General features: G+C 42.9%; 1 protein-coding gene across 3 annotated transcripts in view; it reads right to left on the minus strand.

Moving 5' to 3' along the window:
• Positions 1-27,954, minus strand: part of cux2b (cut-like homeobox 2b) — a 350,318-nt gene that overhangs the window by 140,710 nt on the left and 181,654 nt on the right. For all 3 annotated transcript variants that reach the window (XM_078227452.1, XM_078227450.1, XM_078227451.1), the window contains exon 4: positions 7,839-7,917. In XM_078227452.1, coding sequence (XP_078083578.1) covers positions 7,839-7,917 — 79 coding nt within the window. The remainder of the gene's footprint in view (positions 1-7,838; positions 7,918-27,954) is intronic.

The raw sequence follows: 27,954 nt of genomic DNA on the forward strand, positions 1-27,954 counted from the left end.
GACTTCTTACTGTGTTTACTCCAGTCCAACGCCGGCATCTCCACATCATGAGGCCATTTGGCCCATCGTGTCTGTACCAGCTCTCCAAACAAACATCATGAGTTAATGCCATTCCCCTGCCTTTTCCCAGTACCCCGGTACATTGTTTCTATTCAAATAATCACCTAGTGCCTTTTTGAATGCTTTAATTGGCATGATGCACAGTGGTTGGCACTGCTGCCTCACAGCGCCAGGGACCCGAGTTCGATTCCCGGCTTAAGTGACTGTGTAGAGTTTTCACATTCTCTCCAGATCTGGGCGTGTTTCCTCCGGGTGCCTCTGTTTCCTGCCACAGTCCAAAGATGTGCAGATAAGGTGGATTGGCTGTGCTAAATTGTCCCTTAGCATCTCAAGATGTGTAGGTGAGGTGGATTAGCAATGGTAAATGCTCAGGTAATGAGGATACTGTCGGGGGTGGGCCTGGGTAAGATGCTCTGTCGGAAAGTTGGTGTAGACTTGATGGGCCAAATGCCCTACTTCTGCACTGTACAGATTCTAAGGGGTTATCTGATTGAATCTGCCTCCACCATACTTCCAGGCAGTGCATTCCAAACCCGAACACTCGTTGTGTAAAAGTTGTTTCTCACATCACATTTGCCTCTTGTTACAAATCACATTAAATCTGCGTCCTCACATTCTTGATCCTTTTACGCGTGGGTTTAGTTTCTACCCAGCTACTCTCTCCAGCACCTCATGATTTTGGACAGCTCCGTCAAATCTCCTCTTAGCTTCTTTCTCTCCAAGGGGAACAATCCCAACCTCTCCAAACTGCCCTCATCATTGAAGCTTCTCATCCCTGGAACCATTCTTGTAAACCTCTTCTGCACTCTCTCCAGTGCATTTCACATCCTTCCTCCAGGGTGGCGCCCGGAACTGCACATAATATTCCAGCTGAGGTCTAACCAGTGTCTCGTATATGTTCAGCATAATCACCTTGCTCTTTTACTCTATGCCCCTATTAATAAAGCCCTGAATACTGTATGCTTTATTGACTGCTCTCTCCACCTGTCCTGCCACCTTCAATGATCTATGCATGTATACACCCAGCTCCCTCTGTTCCTGCACCCCATTAACAATGTTACCCCTTATTTTATATTCTTTCTCCATGTTCTTCCTATCAAAATGCGTCACCTCTCACATCTCTGCACTGAGTTTCATCTGCCCACTCCACCAACTTGTTTCTGTCCTTTTGAAGTTTACACTGTCCTCTTCACAGTTTACAATGCTTCCACCTAAATACACAATATTTCCTTTAGTACTGAAATTTGCCATTTGCTTTGGATATTTATGTTTAGTGTATCCGTGAGGTTAGGACTTCTGGAATTCTTTCCCGTGATTCAGCAGCAATGGATTTATTCGACCTCTTCCACCAAACAGGACGGAGGATTTAATTATCGTTTAGTGCAGCTTACAAAGGCCTCACCCAGCAGCCACTTCCCTTCTGTGCTGACGAGTGAACAATTAAAGAGAGTTTCCCTCGGTAAGATCCAAGTCTGACCCTCACCTAAAGAATACACCTGATATCTTGTGCTGCTAAACCTCATATATAGGCGCAAACACTGTTTGCAGGTTAAGTGGATTCCTGAAGGAAAAGGGTAAAACTTCATCCTGAAATCTCATCTGACAGCCTGCGCAAAGTTCAAAGCTTGGCAAGTAAAGGTATGTTGGCTTTGTTTAAACAATAATTTGTTACAATAAGGCAGTTTGGCTTATGATGTGGAAAGAAAGCGTGACCTTCGATAAATACCAGGATCATTTGGACCAACCGAGCTAAGAGAAAGATGGAACATATTCAGAGAGAAAAATGAAATAGAGAAAGTAGGGGTGGGGGAGGGGGGGGGGGGGGAGGAGAGGGGGGTGGGGGAGGGGGGGGGGAGGAGAGGGGGGGAAAAGGAAGGAGAGGGAGGGAAAGAATGAGAAAGAGGAAGGGAAAGGGAGAAAAAAATTGATGAACCTTTTCAGATCCTTTTTGCACACATATTGAAATGACCGGCACTTAATAAATAAAAGCTCACCAGATTAATTTCTATAATTAAATCCAACCCAGTCATTTTCTTTTACAGCCCAATTTTACTGCAATGATTTTCCAATGATGCTGCCTTGCAATATTAGCTCATTATCAGAAATCCCACACTGCCGGACTTGAGAAGAAATTGACCTAAAATGAAGAAGGGACCACTGGAGAGGAGGTATCGCTGTTTCACAGAAATAACATCAAGATGATTACAGTGAACCCGGCACAGAATGTACCTCAGCAGAACTCCGTGATCCTCAACCTCAGTAATGTGGCATCCAATATGGAGATCTATTCAGAGCTGCAAATGACCGCAGCTGTGTTAAATTTCCATTTTATGGGATTATTATAAACCGGTCAAACCAGACATTAAATTTACAGCTTAACGCATGGGTAATATTTAAAGCTTAGCATTTCATCAGCAAAATTAAGGAAATGTTCTTTGGACACATTTTGAAGATTTCTGACCACTTTTCTACACAGAGGTGCACATTTAAATATTGGGGTTTAGTATGCGAAGAATAGTCTCATAAAAAACGAACAAGGCCAAAAGGTTAGCTGAAATATGAATGGAAAGGCATTGAAGTGGTTTCCCTGAAAACCAAAGACATTAAGAAATTAGTTATAAAAACAGAAAATGCTGGAAAATCTCAGCAGGTCTGACTTGAGAGAGTTTAGCGCCAATGCTGAGGGTCTGGATGACCCTTCGCCAGAAATTAGTTAACCTGTTATGGTGATTGTGCCTTTAAGGCTCAACCTGCAGAGTAAGGGTCACATGACCCAGGGAACCAACCAGGGTAGGGGGTCACCCTTAAAAACATGGGTTGCTGTTCCAGAACAATCTCGGGAGCTGACAGCTGCCATGAGACTGCAAGCCTCTGTATAGCCTTTACCTGTAAACAATAGTGTTGTTGCTTTTCCCTGGGCTGGTGACCAAGAATAGTTACGCCTGTTAATAAGCAACTCCCACCCATTTTGTGGGGTGCCCCTGGAATGCTCAGCAGGGGTTGCCACCGTTGAGTTCTACAAGTTTTATAAAGTGTATTTATTAGTGTCACAAGTAGGCTTACATTCTCACTGTAATGAAGTTACTGTGAAAATCCCTTAGTCGCCACATTCCGGCGCCTGTTCGGTACACTGAGGGAGAATTTAGCATGGCCAATTAACCTAACCTGCAAATCTTTGGACTGTGGGAGGAAAACGGAGCGCCCGAAGGAAACCCACGCAGACACGGGGAGAATGTGCAAACTCCACACAGACAGTGACCCAAGCTGGGAATCGAACCCGGGTCTCTGGTGCTGTGAGGCAGCAGTGCTAATCACTGTCACCATGCCACCCCAGTCAGGCAGGAGAACATGCTGGAACAATATCAAACATCAAACCCACAGCAGAAGTTTTTGCAGGTTGTGCTTTGATATTTATTTGGGTATTTTGACTCTTCCTCTGGGTGTAGGGGGAGATGAAATAGTGATCAAAAGCACAAACTGTTTTGTAAAAACACCATTCTGAGAGGGTGGGATTTTCACCCAGAGACACGAGGTGAGCATGGTGGGCGGGGGGAGGGGGTTTGTGAAAAGTTACTTTGTTTAAGTCAAGCAAGATGAGCCACTGCTGCGGGGAAACAGAGCATGTTTCTTACGTTATATTATTCTGCTAAAACAAACTGTACTGATAGTATTCAGTCATAACTGTTGCTTTGTGTCTTCAGTTGCTGTGAATTAATGAAAAGTGTTTAAGAGTTTAGGAGTATTTAGCCTTATCTTACCAAGAACTTTATTAGTCTACAATCAAAAGTACTGGACGCGTGGCGTATGTGCGTGGGTGTGTGTACATGTGCATCAGTGATTCTAGTGTTATGCCCACGGGATTGAGTAGTGGGCAGTAGAGGCACAAGTCTAACTGCAAGAATCTCATGCTTATTGGGTACAATAGCATTGTTGTGTTCAACAAAACATTAAAGGCAAGGTCGCAATTTGTAACAATAATGGTTACATACCGGTTGAAGTAACCCCCTCCTCCCACCCCACAAGTGTTAAGCTTTAAATATTATCACTCCAAATTTAAATTGCTAAAATTAAGAAAATGCCAAACCGGATTTTTGTACCAAGAGCAATGTCTGTGAGGGTTTCCTCCGGGTGCTTCATTTTCCTTCCACACTCCAAAGACATGTAGGTTTTGTGGCTCTGCCATGCTAAGTTGCTCCATAGTATTGGGGGATTATAGCAGGGTAAATACATGGGGTTAAGGGGATGGGGCCTGATTGGGAGTGTTGTTAGTGCAGGTTCAATGAATGGCCTGAACGGTCACAGAGCCACAATGGCAAAAATCACCTGAAAAATCTGCCTCATGAACTGATGGCAAGTATTTTGTTTGTTAGTTGTGAGAGGCCAGGTGAAAATGTCACTTATTAGCCGTAGCCCTTTTAAACTAGAGCAGACTGACCAAAATAAATATCAAAATACCCAAATAAATATCAAAGCACAACCTGCAAAAACTTCTGCTGTGAGTTTGATGTATGATATTGTTCCAGCATGTTCTACTGCCTGACTGGAGTGACATGGTGACAGTGATTAGCACTGTTGCCTCACAGCACCAGAGACCTGAGTTTGATTCTCGGCTTGGGTCATTGTCTGTGTGGAGTTTGCACATTCTCCCCGTGTCTGCGTGGGTTTCCTCCGGGTGCTCCGGTTTCCTCCCACAGTCCAAAGATTTGCAGGTTAGGTTAATTGGCCGTGGTAAATTCTCCCTCAGTGTACTGAACAGGCGCCGGAATGTGGCGACTAAGGGATTTTCACAGTAACTTCATTACAGTGTGAATGTAAGCCTACTTGTGACACTAATAAATACACTTTATAAAACTTGTAGAACTCAACGGTGGCATGATTGCATTCTGAGTGCTCTGCATCAAAAATACTGATGGGGATATCCTTTGGAATGAAAATACTTTGCATGCATGATGACTGGGGAGTGATTTTATACTAACCTACACGTCAAACAGATATTCTTGTATCTACAAATGATTATTTTCATTGGAAGGCATACAGGAAATGGCAGGTGCATAGAGGGAGATTGGATAGCTGCAGATCCATTGACAATATGAAGACACTTACATTTATCTAGCACCATTCACCCAGGCTGTCTCAAAGTGCTTTACAGCCAATCAGCTATCTTGAAATATAGTCATTGTAATAATGCAAGAAAAGCAACAACCAATTCAACACAGCAGCTGTCAGATAGAGAAATGAACAGATAAACTGCTTCTACGATGTTGATTAAGGGATAAATATTGACTAGGACATTGGAGATAACTCCCGTGCTCTTTCTTTCATTGACTCTCTAATGTCCCTGAGAGGGCAGACTGGGCCTCAGTTTAACATCTCAATCAGAAGTCAGCACCTCTGACAGTGCAGTGCTCCCTCAGTATTGCACATGAGTGTCAGCCAAGATTTTTGTGCTCGAGTCTCCAGAATGGAACTTAAACCCACATCAATCTGACTCCGTGCTACCAAGTGAATCAGATGTTTCTGGTGTAACATCTCACATACAGCAGGTAATATGCAACATTCATTTGTACTGCTTGTAGAGTTAATGGCGGCTGCTTTCCCATGTCTCTTCCTCTGGATTTAAATGATGGCACCAAGTTTCCACAGGACTTTAAACCTGAGGGCAGCACGGTGGCACAGTGGTTGGCACTGCTGCTTCACAGCACCTGGGACCCAGGTTCGATTCCCAGCTTGGGTCACTGACTGTGTGGATGGAGTTTGCACGTTCTAACCGTGTCTGCGTGGGTTTCCTCCGGGTGCTCCGGTTTCCTCCCACAGTCTGAAAGACATGCTAAATTCTCCCTCAGTGTACCTGAACAGGTGCCGGAGTGTGGCGACTTGGGGATTGTCACAGTAACTTCATTGCAGTGTTAATGTAAGCCTACTTGTGGCTAATAAATAAACTAAACTATGTTGATAGGCCATTCACAGCTTGGGTCCCTTCTGCAGACAGCAGCCAATTGGGAACATCATTTCAAAAATACCTTGTAAAGGGGCAGCATTCTGCTCTGCTGGAGGACTTGCAAATGGAAACAGTCGGCGCAAAAACAGGTATAAAGTGAACGATTCAGAGCATATTTATATAATGTAGAACTCAGCAGTGACGAACACATGCAGTAATTTACAGTCTGCAGCTCACTCCTCAATTCTGACACTAATTATGGTATTTGCACATTTCAGTAGTCTTTTTACTTTACTCACTGCTTTATGAGCAATTGTAAAAGGATTCAATGTTTAATACTTTAATTACAGATGTACGGACACACTGATCATATATTTGCTAAATTAAGAACCCTCCTTTGCATTCGCTCAGAATTTGTTTTGATTTCAAGCCTTGGGCTAAAAAAAAATTGTCAAACCTTTCAAAGTGACAACAATGAATGAAAGTGTGTTAAAAATACCAAAGCATTATGGCAGGTCAGGCCTCTGCATTGCCGGAGAGAGTAATTACTGTCCGACAGCGAGTCACAAAGCTGGGAAGTAACATCCAGCTCTTGTGATGTCACACAGTGTGAGGACCTTGAACCCGGTGCTGATGATTCCCCCGCTCCTCCCCCACATTGTTCAAGACATACACTTTTAGCTTGTTTGTGGGAGGATTATTTTAGTACCAGCCAGCAGTCACTAACAAGCTGCACGTCCTTGATGAGCGAAGAGATTCACTGAAGGATATTAACACCTCGCAACTTCCAATTAAAAAGAGCATTAACTGAGTTCTCTTTCAGAATAAATGCTGGAATTCCAGAGTAAATTAGAGTCATAGAGGTTTACAGCATGGAACCAGGCCCTTCAGCCCAACTTGTCCATGCCGCCCTTTATTTTAAACCCCTAAGCTAATCCCAATTGCCCGCATTTGGCCCATATCCCTCTATACCCATCGTACCCATGTAACTGTCTAAATGCTTTTTAAAAGACAAAATTGTACCCGCCTCTACTACTACCTCTGGCAGCTTGTTCCAGACACTCACCACCCTCTGTGTGAAAAAATTGCCCCCCTGAAAATTCTAAATAATAGAGCAACTCTAAAGTCAGTTCCGTTTCATCACATGGCCATAGAATCCAGAGAGTGCAAAGGAGGCCATCTGGCCCATCGAGCCTCCATCAGCAACAACCCCACTTAGGCCCTACTCCGCCCCCCCCCCCCCCCCCCCCTATATTTAGCCTGCCAATTCCCCCGACACTAAGCATGGCCAATCAACCGAACCAGCACACTTTGGACTGTGGGAGGGAACCGGAGGAAACCCACATAGACACGGGAGAACATGCAAACTCTACACACAGTACAGTCACCCAAGACCAGAGTTGAACCCGGGTCCCTGACGCTGTGAGGCAGCAGTGCTAGCCTCTGTGCCACCGTGACGCTCTATTACTTGTGGGCGAAAAGTCTCCCACCATTTTCAATCTCTCCTCAAACATTTGGAATGAACTAATTTGTTGCTGTTGATTTATTCAGTGTAAACTACCTTGTTATGCTGGCAACTAAGGGCCACTCACTCTTACGTTTTTGTAAACCATTGCTCCTTTATATGCACAAGCATAATACTTAATGACCATCAACCTGTAATGCATTCAAAACACAACAGCAAATTGCACTGAACAGGAAACACACAATAATATGCTTCAAATGTTCAGAGAATAACACTCTGAGTTGAACACTGAATAATGCATAAAAATTGCTTTGCACAGACGTATGTAAGAAGAGCTGTTATTACAGATAGATCAATATCTAAATGTCTTCTTACCTGGCGCTTCTATTAATTGCTTGTAAACATTAAGAAAGGCAGCCTCAGCCTCCTTGCTTCTTTTACTAAGTGCTACCACCTGGAAAAAAAGAACAATTACTCAAGATTTATATCTTCAATCATGAGGATGATTTACATGAGATCAGCAGTGACTGGCCCATTACGGGCAGACCCAGGGTCTGTACTTTTAAACGAAACCGGAGTAACAGCAGCAGACTGAAGCCCAATAACAACCCAATCAGAACATCAGCTCCAGCCAGAAATATAGCCGATTATGTAACACCAACTCAAACCACAGGAACCCCATGAAGTAATGCAGCAAAGAAACTAATAAAGGCACCAAAGGATCATTTTGCAAAGCTGCCTATATCCCCCACACATTCACAGCCTAACCCGCTCAATTCTTTTCACATCCTGATTGAACTGGATTGATCACAGGGGAAACCTTCAACAAAAGAGAGAAAGAAGAAAAAATCGATGCAAGTTACTCTGGATTCAACTGTTAACAGAACAGAGAAAACGCATCAAGAAAAATTGGAACACTTCTTAAACAGGGTCAATGGGCGTCTCAGAAACATTACTTACAAGCATTTACTGGCAGTCCGTGCTCTGCAGTAACTCAGCGAAAACGAGGACAAGTGAGCTGTGTAACCTGGGGTTCTGATCAATCATCCAGTAGGCATTCCCACTTCTGGTTCTGTACCAGTGATTACTACTCTTTCAGTCAAGATCTGGCTCCCATTCAGACCACTTATTTCGACCTGTCTTGGTACGGTTCACCAGGGTGGGGTGGTCAAATAAGCATCTTGATAATAGACAGAAACAAATCTCATCGTCCAAACCAATTTACAGATGCCCGGATTAGAAAGTTGACACTGAATTCTTTGGACACTGGTCTCACTTTCAAAATCAAATTAGAAAATGCTGCAAATACACACAGTAGGTCAGTCGACATTGGTGAAAGAGAAAAGACGGATTAACGTCGCAGGTAAAACCTTTCATCAACTGTTCCCGTTACAGATTAAATCCAGACCACTACCTTTCCTCCCACAGATAATGACAAACTGCTGTCTACGTCCACCCTTTTTGGTTTCCATTTCTGATTTCCAGCACTGGCAGCTTTCCTCCTTCTTTATTTATCAATTTCTTTAAAGTTAATTTCATTAAGCGTCACACTGTCTGATAAAGAAATTAAATCCTGAGCCATATTGTACAGACCCCACATTTGAATGTAACGTCATTACGCCAAGCTGAGCCAACACTTTAAATCAAGTAAGTGGAGGGGGTTGGATCTCTAGCAACATTGGGCAGCAAGTTGGCACAGTGTTTAGCACTGCTGCCTCACAGCGCCAGGGACCTGGATTCGATTCCCGGCTTGGGTCACTGTCTGTGCGGTGTCTGCACGTTCTCCCCATGTCTGCGTGGGTTTCCTCCGGCTGCTCCGGTTTCCTCCCACAGTCCGAAAGACGTGCTGGTTAGGTGGATTGGCCATGCTAAATTCTCCCTCAGTGTACCCGAACAGGCGCCGGAATGTGGCGACTAGGGGATTTTCACAGTAACTTCATTGCAGTGTTAATGTAAGCCTACTTGGGACACTAATAAATAAACATAAACTTAAAAACTTATTGAACCAAGTCGTAGCACTGCAGTCTGTAAAAGGGTTGAAATGTGAGTATAAGACGATCTTTGCAACATTAAGCGATCTATTGGTACATACGGCCACCTGATGGCTTGATATGATCAATGGCATTCTGAACTTGAGGTTCATATTTACCACTGTGTGTATCAAGAATAAATAAAAATTAAATCAAAAGGCAACTTTTTAGGAGTCAGGCCACAGTTCAACAATAGAAGCTTGTCAGTGTGGCAGTCAAGGGTTAATTCTCACACTACCCATGAAGGTTAATGGTACCCATGGACAACCATTTTATTGACTTATCCCAGAGTAGGATTTTAAAAATTTAAGCTTTGTTTCCTTATGCCAAAATAATGAACTGTGCAGAGCACATAAATCAATGAAACTCACTATTATTATTATCTGAGGGGACTGGCAAGGACTTAACTGAACTCCACACATTGAGGAACTTCTCCAAACAGAGCGAGGATGCCACAGACTCCAGCCTCTCTCTCAAAGCCCATGCCTACTTATCATTTCAAATTTTAAACATTAAACATCTCCCTAAAACGCACATGGACAACTCACAAAAGTAATAATATTTCCTATTACTAATAGTAATTCCCCATGCAATTTCCAACGTTTTTCTCTTCAGTTACTCACGTGGGCACAGCTAACCTATTGGCAACTTGATTTCTGTCAGAATATTGTACAGACACTGGGCCAAGTACACTGAAGACAGGTCAAAAAGAAAAGTCTGATAGCTTTCCTTTCACCCCTCACAAAAAAATTGTCCACCTTTGGCTTCCTACAACACTGTTATTCCTCACTGATGCTCAAGGTTTAACTAAAGAGCGATATATCAAGCGATTATTTAAGTAGGTTGCATCGTCAGGAATTTGGTAACTTTTGTTTTACAATTAGGTTTGGATTTTTAGAACAGAATCACGCCTGAATGCAACTCCACAGACAGCCAAAGGTCCAACCAAATGAAAGGTGCCTTGAGGAATAGATGACTTGGCAACAAATTTCATTGAACTACCAAAGCATTGTACAATACAGCGAGATGCTGCAATCACCCAGGCAAGTAGACACCAAGCACTCCTTTGAAAGGGAATGGTGGGGGAAACTAACGGTTGGTCATTGTGACAATGTGCCTTTAAGAAATGTATTTGTGCCTATAAAGTTTGTTTGAATAAAAGCTTCTCAGTGGGTCAATCGAATCATACCTGGAGCAAAACACCTTATGCTCACCCTAATCATAGAATCCCTACAGTGCAGAAGGAGGCCATTTGGCCCATCGAGTCTGCACCGACCACAATGCACCCAGGCCCTATTCCCGCAACCCCACACATTTACCCTGCTAACCGCCCCCCCCCGCCACCGACACTAGGGTCAATTTAGCATGGCCAATCAAACTAACCTGCACACCTTTGGATTGTGGGAGGAAACCGGAGCACCCGGAGGAAACCCACGCAGACACGGGGAGAACCTGCAGACTCCACACAGATAGTGATCCGAGGCCGGAACTGAACCCAGGTTCCTGGTGCTGTCAGGCAGCAGTGCTAACCACTGTGCCACCGTGCCAAAATCAAAATAAGTTGGAGTCAAGGCTAACTTCATAAAATACCTTGGAGTTTTTGATCTGGTCCCTTACAAGTGGAAAGCCGTGGGTTGATCTCCTGCTTACTCACTTACAGAATTGTGCAAAGTGCGAGGAAAAATATAATGACCTGGAACTTGGTGGCGCTGACCCTGAAACTGACGGCAAGTTTAGGAGCCTGGACATGCGCAGAATAACATGGAAATTCAGACATTGTTGTCTATGCCGCTCCATAGGGTATACTATAGAGATTTCCACATTCTACTGTCTCTATTGCAATCATGAGTTGGTGAGAACATCTGGTCTAATACTGGGAAGTCTCACTGCAAATACCCCAGTAAAAGTTCAACTTTGTTGAATGAGGAGTAACTGAGTTTTTTAACTAATTTCATAATTACAGCTGAACAGCTAACCCGGAAAAGCCAATTCTAGATGTGTGAAACATCACGAGCGAGATTCTCCATGTTTCCCGCCAGTGAAAGGTGGCGTGTTGTTTGTTGGCGGCGGGGATTCCCACTGACGTCAACCCATCCAGCGGGAAACCCGCGGGTGGGGCTGTGCTGCTGGCGGGACTGGAGAATCCCACCGGCATGAACAGCCGGAGAATTCCGGCCCAAATTTCTCTATAATGATTAAAAATTCCACACATTTTTAAAAAGATTTTTCAAAAAATCTGTTTTAGTCTCCATCTTAATAAGGTCATATATTATTTCATTACCTTAAATTTTAAATTAACAACAAAGGATTTTAAGTGCCTTTAATTTGCTGCTTTGCAGTGTGTGTGAATACTTCCATTTGATTGGTTTCCTATCTGCTCACTGACATCACTGTTGCTGCATGCAGAGATCCACTAATTGGTGCCAGATTTAAACTGCCAGCAGGAAGGGGGATATTCACCTCACACAGTGAACCATTGGCACAGATGGGTGGCACAGTGGTTAGCACTGCTGCCTCACAGCACCAGGGACCTGGGTTCAATTCCCACCTTAGGTTACTGTCTCTGTGGAGTTTGCACATTCTTCCTGTGTCTGCGTGGGTTTCCTCCGGGTCCTCCAATTTCCTCCCACTTTCCGAAGATGTGCAGGTTAGGTGGATTGGCCGTGTTAAATTGCCCCTTAGTGGCCCAAGATGTGTTGGTCAGATGGATTAGCCATGGTAAATGTGGGGGGTTAAGGGGATAGGACAGAGGAGGAGACCTGGGTAAGATACTCTGTCAGAGAGTCTGTGCAGACTCAATGGGCCGAATGGTCTCCTCTGCACTGTAAGGATTCTATGACGTGTCTATTGGAGAGAGCTTTCTTTGAGGTCAATGGTGAATACTTTTGTTTCACTGCTGACCACAATCAAGGCCTTTAAAGAGCTCACCTGGCATCTACAGACTGAACAACAAACAAAATGGAGAACCTTTCCTTCACTAGTCCATGTGCATTGAGGTCAGCTAAAGTGCACAGGGCAGACTTCAGATCTGGAGCCATCCTTGTTTGTAGAGTAGACTAACATCACAAGGGGGGATGAATTTATTAACTACAACAGTTTATGAACTCGGAGGTTTATGCTGCTTTGTGAGAGGACCTGTGCAATGTCACGCAAGGGTTGAGGAGACTGGGACAGTTGCAACAACTTCAAACCTGCCACAATATTACCATCCACAACACCAAGATACATAAGCTATGGAAGTAAGTCAGCCAAAGAGTGTGAACCTGCTACCGCAGGAAGCAGGTGGAGCAAATACTTTGGATGCAATTAATGGGAAGCTAGACAAACACATGAAGGAGATTGGAACTTTCTCAGGAGGCTGAGGAAATTTGGCGTGTCCGTTACGACTCTCGCCACTTTTTACAAATGCACCATAAAACGAATCCTTTCTGGATGTACCACAGCTTGGTAATGCCTCCTACTCTGACCAAGACCGCAAGAAGCTACAGAGGGTTGTGAACGTAGCCCAGTCCATCACGCAAACCAGCCTCCCAACGTTTGATTCTGTCTACACTTCCCGCTGTCTCGGAAAAGCAACCAACATAATCAAGGACCCCATTCACCCTGGACATACTTCTTCTGTCGGGAAAAAGATCTGAGATCACGTATCGGCCGACTCAAGAACAGCTACTTCCCTGCTGCCATCAGACTTTTTAATGGACCCTACCTTATATTAAGTTGATCTTTCTCTGTACCCTAGCTATGATTGGAACACTGCATTCTCCACCCTCCCCTTTCCTTCTCCCCTACGTACTCTATGAACGTTATGCTTTGTCTGTATAGCTCGCAAGAAACAATACTTTTCACTGTATACTGATACATGTGACAATAATAAATCAAATCAAATTGTGAGTTACGATGATAGATTTAGATGAGGAAAAATGGGAGGAGGCTCAAGTGCGGTATAAAAGCCGGTTGTGCCAAATGGTCTCATCCTGTGCCGTAGATTCAATGTACGGCAATCCTATGAAGCTCAGGAAGACTGGGCGTCTTTGACCTTAATGTGATGGAGGGCTGGGCTGCCAGCCGCAGGTTCCCAGGTCCATTCCGAGACAACACCAGACAGACCACTGCTGCTAACTGACTTCCTGGGTTCAACATTTACCAACTACCACACAATCTGACGCACAAAGCCACACTTTCATGTGGATTTTTATGGTTAGTGAATCTGATGGGTGACTTATGCACCCGTGTGATAATCCATCACTTGGCAAACTGCCAGCTTTTTTGCTGATGAACCCATGGTCAGTTTGGAAAGAAATTAATTCTTATAATGCACTGCCTTCAGCTCACTTCATTCAAAAAAAAATAAACATTGGCTGAACTCTTACTTGAGAGGTTACTGATAAACTGAGGTAGAAATCATAACAATGCACACCATTGGTTAGACACACATGCTTAATGTATGGTGTTAATGCTTATTTCACAGCCCTGGAACAGGATAATTGATTGTACTGTAAACTGCACTTCATCATCCCTCCTGGAAGCACTGCACAAACTTACTTAAAAGCTACTTTTATATTTTGCTGAGTATTTGATTCACGTTTTGAGAGAGCAACCCCTGTGAGCTTTCACCTTTTTACCGTCTGCATTAGGATTCTCCCTTCGGGGCACTGATACCTTCTGTATAATAATGGAGGTCCAGAGTGTAATCACGTGGGACTGACTCCCTCTGCTTACTGTAAGGGGCAGCGTTGACCCAATGGTGGATTCAATGTAGTCAGCTCTGCACACCTGGAGTGTAATAAATACCTATGAAATAGTTCAAAGAAGATCACATATGAACATGCAAATTAGGAGGAGTCGGCCATTTGGCCAGCTCCACCATTCATTGGCTGATTTGGCCTCAATTCCACATTCCGCCTACCCTCACTAATCTTTGAGAAAAAGAATTCTTATCATCCTCATGTTCAGCACAGTATTGTGGGCCGAAGGGCCTGTTCCTGTGCTGTACTGTTCTAAGCTTCCTCATCACCACAGAAAGAATCCAATGGTGTTCAACCTACCCTCCATCTAATAGGACAGTTACAAAGATTCCAAAACTTTAGGAAATGTCTAAGCCTCACAAGCAAAGGCCAATAAGCTCCAGTCAGACAAATATTACACAATAATTTGTCTGCACATGTTCACTTCAACCCCTGTGCTCACTGATGCCTTGGGCATCAATGGAGTTTCAGCACTAGCACCTGCCAACATCACCAGCCCTCATCAGGATATCCAAATGGCGCCTGGCTGTTGTCCAAACAACTGAAACTCATTTCACACAAGATCCTTATACTGGAAAGAAGATATTTCTCTGCAAGCCTCCCAGACATTAAGAAGAAGAATCCAGTAACCCTGGATGCCAGAGATAAGATTGACAAATTAATATAGAATGCATAATTGTGCCCAAACTTTCACCGCCAGTTAAAAGCAAAACTTGTCCCATGGTCCATGCCAAATACATTGTAGAATTTTGTCAGAATTATTATAAGAAATGCCACACCTTTTTGTGCAGGCAGATAATGGATATATTTTATAGAATCCTACAGTGCAAAAGGAGGCCATTCGGTCCATCGAGTCTGCACCAACCACAATCCCACCCAGGCCCTATCCCCATAACCTATACATTTACCCTAGCTAGTCCCCCTGACACTAAGGGGCAATTTAGCATGGCCAATCCACCTAACCCGCACATCTTTGGACTGTGGGAGAAAACCGGAGCACCCAGAGGAAACCCACGCAGATACAGGGAGAACGCGCGGACTCCACACTGACAGTGACCCAAGCCGGGATTCGAACCCAGGTCCCTGGCACTGTGAGGCCACAGCGCTAACCACTGTGCCACCGTGCAATCGCAAAATTGACAGAGATGCACAGCTCTTCCTCGAATTGGCGAAGATATCTAACAATGCCCCTTAGGTTTACATAAAAATCTATCTTGTAGATGTCAAATCTTCACAATAAAAGGCCCATGATGTTCAGAATGAGTTCACTATATTCATAAAGCACTCATATTAATCAAACTTACAACATCAGTGAGGAAACATGCATGAAGTTTCCCTTCCTTTCCATTGCTTCAGTGTTCAGTCTTAGGGAACCAAAAAGGTAAAACCAACATTTCAGTCACATGAAGCCGAAACAAGGTCACTGAGGTTCCTGGTCATGGTCTTCACTGACTGATAAAACCTGACTTGGCAACATGAAGGACAAAAACAGAATGCAAAAATCAAGATTCACTTCTTTTTCTTACGGTCTACAAATAATACCGTGACCAATAATTACTTTGACACACTGTGCAGGGTGTGTCTTTAATGACTGACAAGCTGGTATTTGAAGTTTTCAAACAGCAAATTAGCTTTAAAAATGTTATATCTATGCAACTAAGTTTTCAACAGTACCTACCTTAGACATATTCAGACACATTCCTTCTAATCATTTACCAAGCCCCTCTTCTCTCATATGTAGTGGTTCAAATTACAGTCCTGTTTCTCAGCTCCCAGACACCCTTGGGACACCCACTCAAATGACTACTCGTGTGTGAGCTTGGAGAGTGTCAACAGGTTCCCCTACTCTATTAAACCAATGTCGCTTTAACCTAATGAACCTTCAAGTTGAGAAACTAGGTTCATTATCTGAATGTTAAATATAAAATTCAATTTTCTGTGATAGGTTACAAGCTATTTACCAATTATGTTCAAGAAGGAAGCTTGTGTGGCATGTTTTGGGGGGGGGGGGGAGAGATGGCGGTGCAGGCAATTATTTGAAAGTGCGCAACAGCCAAAATTTTGAATCAGTGGGCAGGATTCTCCAGCCGTTCACACCAGTGGGATTCTCCCGTCCCGCTGCAGTTATTTGCCTGAGTGCCAACTTTTCCCCATCCTCTCTGGCAGTGATGGCAGGGTGTGAAAGGCTGCAGAATTCCAGCCAACTTGTTTTAGTTTTCAAGGAATTAATTTTTGAAATCTAATCTATGATATATAGATTGTGGTCAGACTTCAGACACAGTTTTATTGTTTATATGACGGTGTTAAAATTTACATAAGACTAAACAACAGTCGGAATCCTCTATGGAAAGGCTCACAAAGACCTTCTGGCGGTAGTGTAATTGGAAGGGGAGAAAAGAATCGCAAAAGGAATTTGGCCCACACCAATTCTGGAGCATTTTTTGCTAATTATGAATGTATTATTCAGGGCAAAACATCACATTTTTCTGAAAATAAAAACACTTCTGACCCTCAAATTAGATTTGACTGGCTTTTTAAAATCATTTTCGAAAAGATCCGCAGAACCTCTGAAGTTATTGAGACGCCTCCCTCCATCACTTCAATACACAAGACCTCAAATAGGAGTTGCTGCAACACAGACAAATGTAAATAATAATCCAAGACACGGTTTAAAAATATTTTAGTGGATTAAAAACCAGGCTGCTTCATCCAAACATAGAAGTGCTGACACCCAGTCCATTTCAATGCTAACATGCCAATTTTGGGAACATTGGGATAGGGATTCCTATTGTATTGATTGTGGCAAAAAAGAAGATTCAAGTTGAAGAAAAAAGTTAAGTTTAATTATTTATGTACATTCATTTCTTCATCGCCAAAGTCAGGACTTTCAGTCCGAGTATTCATTAGCAAGACCTGGACAACAAGGCAAATGGCACCGCCTCCCAAAAACACCTTCATCAGCTGAGGAAGCAAATCCTAAAGTTATCTTGTAACACAATCGCATCGTTTAAACACAAAGCTTTCCCGGGCTGACGTTTGATTTTTCAATAAATCTAAGCCAAAACCAAGATGGCAAAAAAAAGATAAAAGTAATTTATATTCCGGAGGAAGCATCTCTTCAAGCAGAACGAAGGGGAACAAAAATATTCAGCTACAAGAGGGTTACTCTACTTCAAACAGGAAAACAAAATCTCCCAAATGAGTGCTTAACAGTCGGCAGAACAACACTGTGAGACTTACTTTCTGGCATTCCCTGAACCATCAGCCCTGGCACAATATGAAAAAAAAACTGTGGATCTACTGAAAATCCCAGCCACTTAGATTGGCAGAACTGTAATTAGTAATTATGTAATCATGAATTATAATTACTACAACTGGTGATTATGCAATTATCAGTTAAATTACTGACTTCTAACCTTGACATTCTGGCAGCTGAAGGAATTGCTCCAGTCAAAAACAAACTCTCTGAGAGGCATCAAGCCCCCCCTCTGTCATCCAAACAATAGTGAGAGGTCATTTGTAATTCACAGACCACCTCAACAAATTGCTTTCCACCTTTCCAGCACTTAGAGCGAAGGCAATACTGCGGCAGCCACTGAAGAAAATGAACAGCCTTGCCACCGCCAATGAAGCACAACGCTTCAGTCATGTTCCTCAATTTCAGAAAATTACACATGTTTCAGCTCCAGAATCAGGGACACATTTCGTGTCAAACAAACCATTTCAGGAGGAACAGAGAAGAAATGCCATTACGATTAAACAGCTTTAATAACCATTAAATCCTCCAACAGCTTGCAACATGCCAAGTAATAGATATTATTTATTGATGTATCATTAATTTTTGTGTTCCTAATATGCTGTACAATGAGTCAAGGTGAAAAAACACAGCTGCGCTGAAAACACTCACGGTGATGGATTGTACTCATACACTTGGGCTTTTCAAGGCTGGTGCCTTTCCAGCAAAGCAATTATCATTGTAGAATGCATAATAGCCTAATTAATTACCTTTGTCAGTTTGAGCCATGTGTCATTATTACCATGCGTCACAGCAACTTCACAATCATTTCTAAATGAAAATAGGTTATTAAGTCCTGTTTTAATAGCTAGTAAAATTCTGAGTTGGCACGTAAACTGCAACATACAAAAGGTGCGCAGGCTTAACACAACCTGCAGAACAAAATGCGGTGCATTCGGGAACATCTTTACCGGTGGCAATATCTTCCTCACGTAAAATACATTCAAGGCTTGAAAATATATTTTGCCAAATGGGAGCCTCCCCGCACCCCCCCAACTTATTCACTTAGGCTATCCTTGAAGATTCACCGGTTTGCTCCATACAGAACGTTTGTTCTGGTTCATTCTAGACACCAATTTATCGTCTGGAAATTGTAAGTGACAGATTAAATAAACTGGTTCCGCAAAGTTTCAGCTAAATTATTTCCTCGATTCCTCACGTGTGTAGGGAAGGGTAAGGTGTAAGCGATGGAATACAAAACGGTGAATACATTCAGGTGAGGGGGTTGTAACAGTTTCCTGCTCTGCCCCAAATTACCTCAGGCAACAGGAGGGCAAAAATATTCTGTTATTGATCAGAAATTTAGGTGAGTTCCTATCTCTGTGGCTTTATAATGGAGGTAAGTGAAGCCCTATTACCAATAGTCATGTTGTCAGTGACAAAAGATATTTATGTTTTCATATCATTTAGCACCAAAAGGCGATTCAAGTAGACATTTTGAGCACCAGTTTCCTATACTCGCATAGTTTTGTGACTATGCTCACCTACATTTCTAACGCTGGCATTCAATAAAATGATTTCCAAGTTTATATTCCCAATCAGTAAGCCTTTTATGCTCACAGAGGTGAAGGATTCCAGCAATGACATGCAAATTACTGTTCTACTTGCAGATGAAACATCGCACACGATAAAGACTCAAGCTCCCTCCACTAGGGCAGCACGGTGGCACAGTGGTTAGCACTGCTGCCTCATAGCACCAGGGATATAAGTTCAATTCTGGCCTCGGTGACTGTCTGTGTGGATTCTGCACGATCTCCCCATGTCTGCATGGGTTTCCTCCGGGTGCTCCAGTTTCCTCTTACTGTCCAAAGATGTGCGGGATAGGTGGATTGGCCATGCTAAATTGCCCCTTAGTGTTAGGGGGATTAGCGGGGTATAAATGTGGGCTTATAGGAATAGGGCCTTGTTGCGATTGTCGTCGGTGCAGGCTCGATGGGCCAAATGGCCTCCTTCTGCTCAGTAGGGATTCTATGATTCTATGCAAAACCTTAGCCCCATCAGAAAGGAAATTCTCTCTCACCAATTAATTTCTTTTCAGTTTCTAACATCAGCCTTCACTGAGTGAGGCTGCCAATCTGTGACTGTTTTTTTTTGCTGTGCGCTCTCATCTAGGAGGAAGTTGGTTCAGACGCCATAAACTCATTTCATATAAAACAGCCTTAGCGGGAGAGGCAGCTTCCATCCTGTCAGTCTGGGCTCCAAAAGATACAAGTCAATGTCCAACTCACCTGCCTCACCCAATCCCCAAGTTGGCCATCTTTTCAAGATGGCAGACCAAATGCAGTGAGGTGGAACTTTTTTTTATTCACTTGTGGGACACGAGTGTCGCTGGCTGGCCAGTATTTATTGCCCATCCCTAGTTGCCCTTGGGAAGATGATGGTGAGCTGCCTTCTTGAATTGTTGCAGTCCACGTGCTGAGGGTTGACCCACAATGCCATTAGGGAGGGAGCTCCAGCATGTTGACCCAGCGAATGCGAAGGAACAGCGATATATTTCCAAGTCAGAATGGTGAGTGGCTTGGAGGGGAACTTGCAAGTGGTGGTGTTCCCATGTATCTGCTGCCTAAATTTATATAAAGGACTTCTGGATTTAAAATTTATATTGTTCTATCACGTATATCATTATTTTCATTGCCAGGACAACGCTTTAAGAATGTGCTACACTGAGTGGGACTTACAAACTTCATTCACGCCCATGGTTCTGACAAGTTGGTCTTCCCCTTTCACTCATGGGACAAACTCCACTTTCAGGAATCTACATTTTGCTAATTAATCAATGTCGATCTTTATGAACATCTCCAAACGAGCAATGGAAAATCATTTCTAAAATTAAATAACATCGCACACTGTGCAACCATTCAGCTCCATTGGGTAAAAGCCATTAATTAGCTCAGTGACAGCAGTGCTATAACTAGCTTTACAAATACTAAGGATCACCCAGTTCCACAGAATAATATTATATTGTAATAAAGATCAACATGGTTGAATATCAATTAGATTGTGTACACCATACTGAATATCCAGGTCAAATTATTGAACTAGTTTTGTATTAGTGTTTGAACATCAGCTCTGGTTAAATGATTGTGATGAAGTCAGAAGCTTTCTGGAGTGCTTACTTTGTGTGTTATTCTCACCCCAGATGTATACAGTCATTCTAAAAAAGTTTATTTATTAGTCACAAGTAGGCTTACATTAACACTGCAATGAAGTTACTATGAAAATCCCCTAGTTGCCACACTCCGTCACCTGTTCGGGTACACACAGAGAATTTAGCATAGCCAATACACCTAACCAGCACCTCTTTTGGACTCTGGGAGGCAACCGGAGCACACGGAGGAAACCCACACAGACACGGGGAGAACATGCAAACTCTACACAGACGGTGACCCAAGCAGGGAATCGAACCCAGGTCCCTGGCGCTGTGAGGCAGCAGCGCTAACCACTGTGCCACCCCTAGTTAATCTAGTTATTCTAGTTAATCTGAGCACCTGATACAAAGCCCCACCAATTCTCACAATGGGGGCAGCTTCAGCAGATAGATTATGACTTCACCCTTCCATCTCCATTATTTGGGTTCATCATGGCTGAATGTTTTATTGCGCTCTCTGTTGTTTGAAAAGTGGATTGACTAGAGCTCCGTTTCCTCAGTAAAACCTCATCTCCAAATTGCTAATTTACCTTCCCAGTGACAGAAAACACAAGAAGTAGGGAAAGAGAGAAAGTGAGAGAGAAAGAGAGAGAGAAAGAGAAAGTGGCTAGAAAGAGGAAGCAAAAATAAAGGCAATCAGATCGCTTCTCAGTCTTTTAGCTGAGATCAAGGACAGGATGGGGTGCAATGCCTCACGCTGTCAGCTTGGATCTTGTTTGTCTCTCTCTCGAGGGACCTTGAATTGGATTCAATTGGATTTTGAATTTGGCTTTTGGAACAAGCACAGAATAGATCTGGGTTTGCCCGGTCCACTCTGAGGATTGACTTTGTAACTTTAAGGATGGAGTAAAAAATTTTTTGAAGAGAGGATAGTAAGACTGAACAATGAAACAGAGATAGGAAAGAGAGATAGAATAGAGAGAGAGAGAAAGGAATAAAGCACAGTGACAGACCTGGGGTGGGGGAGAGAGAGAGAAAAGAAGAGGAGAAACAAGAGAAACAAAGAGAACATTGAGTACATTGAGAGCTGAGGGAGTTTTTTTTAGTTTATTTATTAGTGTCACAAGTCGGCTTACATTAACACTGCAACGAAGTTGTGCGGGTTAGGTTGATTGGCTGGGCTAGAAGTCCAAAGATGTGCGGGTTAGGTTGATTGGCCAGGTTAAAAATTGCCCCTTAGAATCCTGAGATGCGTAGATTAGAGGGATTAGCCGGTAAAATATGTGGGGGTAGGGCCTGGGTGGGATTGTGGTCGGTGCAGACTCGATGGGCCGAATGGCCTCCTTCTGCACTGTAGGGTTTCTATGTTTCTAAGTTACTGTGAAAGTCCCCTAGTCGCCACACTCTGGCGCCTGTTCGGGTACACTGAGGGAGAATTTAGCATGACCAATGCACCCTAACCAGCATGTCTTTCGGACTGTGGGCAGAAACCAGAGCACCCGGAGGAAACCCACGCTGACATGGGGAGAACGTGCAGACTCCGCACAGACAGTGACCCAAGCCAGGAATCGAACCCGGGTCCTTTGGCGTTGTGAGGCAGCAGTGCTAACCACTGTGCCACCGTGCCGAACAACAGAGAGAAAAAACAAGAAGAATTATCAATAAAAAGTAAAAGGATTTTAAAAAAGACTAAAGAGCTTTCAGAAGATCAGAAATGTGAGAATAAGGTGGGGGATGTCAGGTTTAACTCGCACTAAAGACTGTTGCACATTGAGCCTAGTTCACTACAAGCTAAGTGGGAACCACACTCATCCACTGAGATCAAAGTGAAGCTGGAGAAGGCAGAACTCTGCACATGGTTCTCAAGTACACACGAAACACAGCTCCCAGGCTTCCACCACCATTGCGATTTTAAATGATCAAAAACAGCTGGCAACATACTCAGTTCTTTTCAAATATTGAAAGCTGAATGTTGAACAGCAGGACCCTGGAGTTCATTTGAAATTTCAAAGCTTACCTTTTTGACAGGGCTCTCAGCAGCTACTTCCCTCCTACAATTAATTTCCATTTTTTTTCCTGGTGTGACTGCCAGGTGATTTGTGATGTAGTAATTGCCTAAACACTTTCTATGGCTATTAGGAGACCCAACTGGGTTCCAATAAGGATAACTAAAAAATATAATGGACTTAGAGCAGCAATAAATCGATCACAAAATCTGGTTGAAGAATGGACAGATGTGGACAGAGGGAAAGACACCGATTGCCAATTTTAATCATAGGAATGGAAGAAATAGGAACAAGACTAGGCCATGTGGTCCCTTGAGCCTCCTCCACCATTCTGTAAGATCATAGCTGATCTTCTAGCTCAATTCCGCTTTCCCTCTCCAACCCCATATCTAAAACCCATTAAAAAATCCATTCCTCACTCCATATCCAAACTATGTCTAATTCTGTGTGCAGGAGGCTATGGGAGCAACTGGCCTGCAACTGAAAATCCCTTCTTTAACCAATGTTAACATTGGCAGCTTAGCTTCAACACAAATACCCAATTTCAGCTACTGTAAGAAGTTATTTGATGGCCCTTTAGCATGTCCGTGTTTGGAAGAATTAGCGCAGACTCCTGGCTTGTGTGGGGAAAGTAAAGACCAGTGAATGTTTATCAAGATTCACGGGCGGCACGGTAGCACAACGGGCGGCACGGTAGCACAACGGGCGGCACGGTAGCACAGTGGTTAGCACTGCTGCTTCACAGCTCCAGGGTCCCGGGTTCGATTCCCGGCTCGGGTCACTGTCTGTGTGGAGTTTGCACATTCTCCTCGTGTCTGCGTGGGTTTCCTCCGGGTGCTCCGCTTTCCTCCCACAGTCCAAAGATGTGCGGGTTAGGTTGATTGGCCAGGTTAAAAATTGCCCCTTCGAGTCCTGGGATGCGTAGGTTAGAGGGATTAGTGGGTAAAATATGTGGGGGTGGGGCCTGGGTGGGATTGTGGTCGGTGCAGACTCGATGGGCCGAATGGCCTCCTTCTGCACTGTAGGGTTTCTATGTTTCTATGTAAGATATTCTGTTCACCAGACTTTTATTTGGCATCTAAAAAATGCGCAGTTTTAGGACATTGCGATAAAATGGGAAAAATAAGAAATCTAAGAATTGGAAATGTGTTCTGGGGGTTATATGTTTAAAGAGAAAACAGGCTATGTTTTTAAAATGGAAATTGTAAGAAAGACAGATTGACTGAGTTGATGGAACTAGGGCATTGATAAGCTATTAGCCGAGTAATGCGGGGAACAAATACTTACCTGCGGCAAGCTTGGTAACAATGGGGGCAAATTTCACATTTACATTCTAAAAGATGAGCCCATGTAATAAAGTTAATTAAAAGTAACTTCTGAGAAGGTTCGTTCAGATAAGGGAAGATCAAAAGGGAAGACAGTGCATCAGAGGCAAACTCACCCAGCAGGGAAGCTGTTTGGGATCGCAGCCCACACCACAGGGAGCCAAACCCTCTCCCAACAAGTGGCATCTGGAGAAGGCAGCTGTCTCTGTTCGAAATCGGAAGCAACTCCAAAAGATACCGGTGCCAGGTGTGGTAAATATTGCTGGATTGTGCTTATAGTTTTAAAACCAATGGGATGTTGGTTGGGAAGGTTTACTCTGAGGTTAGGGAAATAGAGGGGTTTGGAACTGGGTAAATTTAAAAGATATTGTGGATAGCTATTAATGTAGTTATGTGTTTTAGTTTACTTTTTTGTCGTGCGTTTTACTGTTTAATAAACATTTATTTTGTTTAAAATCATCACAAACGGGTCTGGGACATCCTTCACTGGTCTTCACATCTTTCCTCACATTATACCAAATTGCAAAAAACAGTTGAGGACAGGCATTTCCTTCTGCGTTTTGGAATATCCTAGCATTTAACACCAGCTGTGCTCTTCACAAGAGGAACTCGGGATCGCTGAACAGCCTACAGGATTGTTTGGATCCCACAATTCTCAGACTGGTGCAGCCCTGGCTGTTTCTTGTGAAGCCACTTGCCTCGCTCCAGTCAGCAATAATAGCAGCAAGTAAAACAAACTCAACTGTCCCCATGTGGGTAATAAAATTGATACCATCGGAGAAACAAAAAGGAAATGATGAGCACAGAATGTTCTTTCTGTAAAAATGTATTTTGAAAAGTGGTCCTAGTTATACAGAAGCAATGCTGCTGTTGTAAATATGTAGCATTAAAGTTGTTGAAATATCACAATTGTATGATAACCTTTACAGATATCAGCCTTGCATTGGGTTCTGTCAACCAAACAAAATGGCAGCTCATAATCATCATATATGCTTGTCCTCGGGCAGTTTGGGATCAAAGCCTTCAACATGGGCCTCTCCGTTGCTGCATTCAGATTAAAGTACTACTTCTCTTTGGCTGTCCTGGGCAATGGCTCAACATTACAAATGCCACTTCAGCATGAGATGCTAAATGTACAGTTGTGCTTGTTGGAGACTGCATTCATTCAAAACCAAGGACCTGTTCTCTGTAGGGAAAGGAAATAAGTCGATGATGCACTGTTTTTTTAATCAACAAAAACATGGGGGACAATTGCTCCCTGGTGCATTCGCCGTGGCAATGTCTCAACCAATCAGAGCTGTCTTATCAACCAGTCAGCATCCCTTTTCTCATGCAATATAAATTGTTGTTCCCTGTGAAATTTGGCATTCTTGTATCTGTCCTGATGAATGTAAGACAAAAAACAATACTCTACTTCCGTCCACTCTGTGCGTTTAAATAGTCACTGTCTTTAAGAATGTCAGTCTCCATGCCTGCAGAACAGACCAGGATGTTAATATCAGCACTGTCAGCTCAGCAGCATGGGGCTATTTGTAAAATGTGTACATTCCTGCATTCAGAAACTCAACGCCTTGAGGCATGGTCATGAAAATCTCCTGATAGCTTCAAGAACGCACTCAATCCACCAATTCTCAGAACAATAAGAAAAACACCATCACAAATCTCAAGAATAGACAGAAGAAGCAAACACCTGTCAGTGGTTTCTATGAAAACCTTAATACTTTTTTAAAGTTAAGTCAACTTCTTAGAAGCTGCTAAGTGTCTCGGCTGCCGTTTGGGAGGAATGAAAAGAAACTTCATAAATAATGCAATTTTATTACCAACTAGGACATTTGCCAAGATAATAATGTCAGACATCGGCAGCATGTTTTGTTTGCTGTTACCAATGCTGTAGGCTGGTATCATTTTAGAGTGTGACAATTAAAGGTTTGGTCAATGGTGGAGAGAAGGCAATGGGGGATAAAAAAAGTGACCAAAGACAAAGAGGTGCAGAGTAGTCAGAAGGATGCAGGGCTAAATAATGTTACCAAGAGAACGAGGCACGGTCATGAAGAGGTTAAACCATGTGAATTTTAAATATTGTGGTGTCATGGAACTGATCCAATCCATCGCAGCAAGGGCGGGAAATGGGAGAGAAGAACTCGGTGTGGGATAAGATAAGCGCCTCAGAGCCTGGATGAACTTGTTTAGAGAGGATTGGAAACCAGTCAAGAGGCCGCTGGAGTGGGCAATGTTGCAAAGTGGAAATAGACGGCCTTTGGGATGGATGTGGAGTTAGAATCTCGGCTCAGAGTCCATTGGGTCATTACAATCAATTCAACAGGCTGGGGAGGATTAATTAACGCCAAGGATACAGAGTTTGTAGCAGAGATTAAAGTGTTGGCTTCAATCTTCCTAATTGGAAGAAATAGTGGCTCATCCAGCACTATACCCCAAACCCAAATTAAGAAATGTCAACATGGGTTTCTTAAAGGAAAATGGTGTTTAAAGAACTTGATTTAGTTTATTTATGAAGTACAGAGGGTTGGTTAGGGTAATGTGATTGAAGTTGTATACATGGACTTCCAAAAGATGATCGATAAAGTATCACATAACAGACTTGTCAGCAAAATTCAAGCTCATGAAAAGAGACATGGATACAAGATTAGCTGAGTGACAGGAGACCAGAGAGTAATGGTCTTTTTCACACTGATGGAAGATATTTAGTGGTGTTCCCCACTGATTGGTAGGAGGTCTATCGTTTTCTCTTGATATATTTTATGACTTACATTTAGGCATTGTGGAAATGTGGAATATTTCTTTTAAGCAGGGTGTGGTTAGGATTTGGAATGCACTGCTTGAGAAGGTGGTGGAGGCAGATTCAACCAATGGGGAATTGGATAAACACCTGAAGGTTAAAATCTGTAGCGTTACAGGGAGTGGGACTAGCTGAACTGCTTTTGTAGGTAACTGCTGAAAATTTAATGGGCCAAACAGTCTTCTGTGCTATAATCGTTCTATAATTCTACTGTTCCATCATGTATAAAAGTGCATCATTCGCACTGTCAATACAAGTTAAGTCAATGAGTTCATGTTATTAACTGCAGCTGACATCAAAAAGAACCATTTACTTATGATCAGCTGCTGTTTCTAAGCTTTGAAGAACCTTTAGAAGCCAATTTAAAACTGGACTTCATACGTACTATAAAATTAAAAATGGAAAAATGTGAATTGCTATTTCTACAGAACCGACCCAATGTAAAGACACGATAGATAATGGTCACATGAATGTCAGCTGGTTCCTCAATTCAATAAACATTTCAAAAGATATTATCTTAATAGATATGTTCTATCCACAATTACATTCTTGGATTTTATCTTAGTTTTGAATGATCAACTTTAAGCAAAGTTCAATATGTTGTTATCTGTTTCATCTCTCCATTAGCTTAATAGCAAACCCAGCTAAAATAAGATCTTGATATGAATCTGAACTGCAACTTACTTCAGAACATCGTGGTATGTTTCCGTGAAGATGTGCAAACGCACACTGCACTTTCATCATATGATACCATGTTAGCATCTTACTTGGCACTTGAAATATAAACTGCCCAGGACAACCAAGTCATGCAAGAGGAGCTTGCAGCCCACCAAGAGCAAAGGAAAGTTAGAGGGGACGTTGACGGGACTGGTTCTCTGTGTGAACTTTAAACTCCATTAACCACCACTAAAATACTCTCAGGATCCAGACAAATTAATATAATCAACTTCACTTTCCTTTTTAAACAGTATTGTGGTACAAAGCAAGTTTGAAATTAATGACTACAATAAATTACGGTAATTGATTGCAGTTTGTCCTGTTGGAGTCTGTTCAGCTTAATTTTACCTTTTTCTATTAATAATGAGTTTTTTTATTTTGTTGCTCCGGGGTTAATGATGCGTGGCACTAATAACTATCAGCTGAGTGGTGCAAATGCTTCATCAAACCCTGGGTGTGTGTGCCGTTGGATTCCATTTACCGGCCGA

The sequence above is a fragment of the Mustelus asterias genome, chromosome 13 (assembly GCF_964213995.1).
Source record: "Mustelus asterias chromosome 13, sMusAst1.hap1.1, whole genome shotgun sequence".
Lineage (NCBI taxonomy): Eukaryota > Metazoa > Chordata > Chondrichthyes > Carcharhiniformes > Triakidae > Mustelus > Mustelus asterias.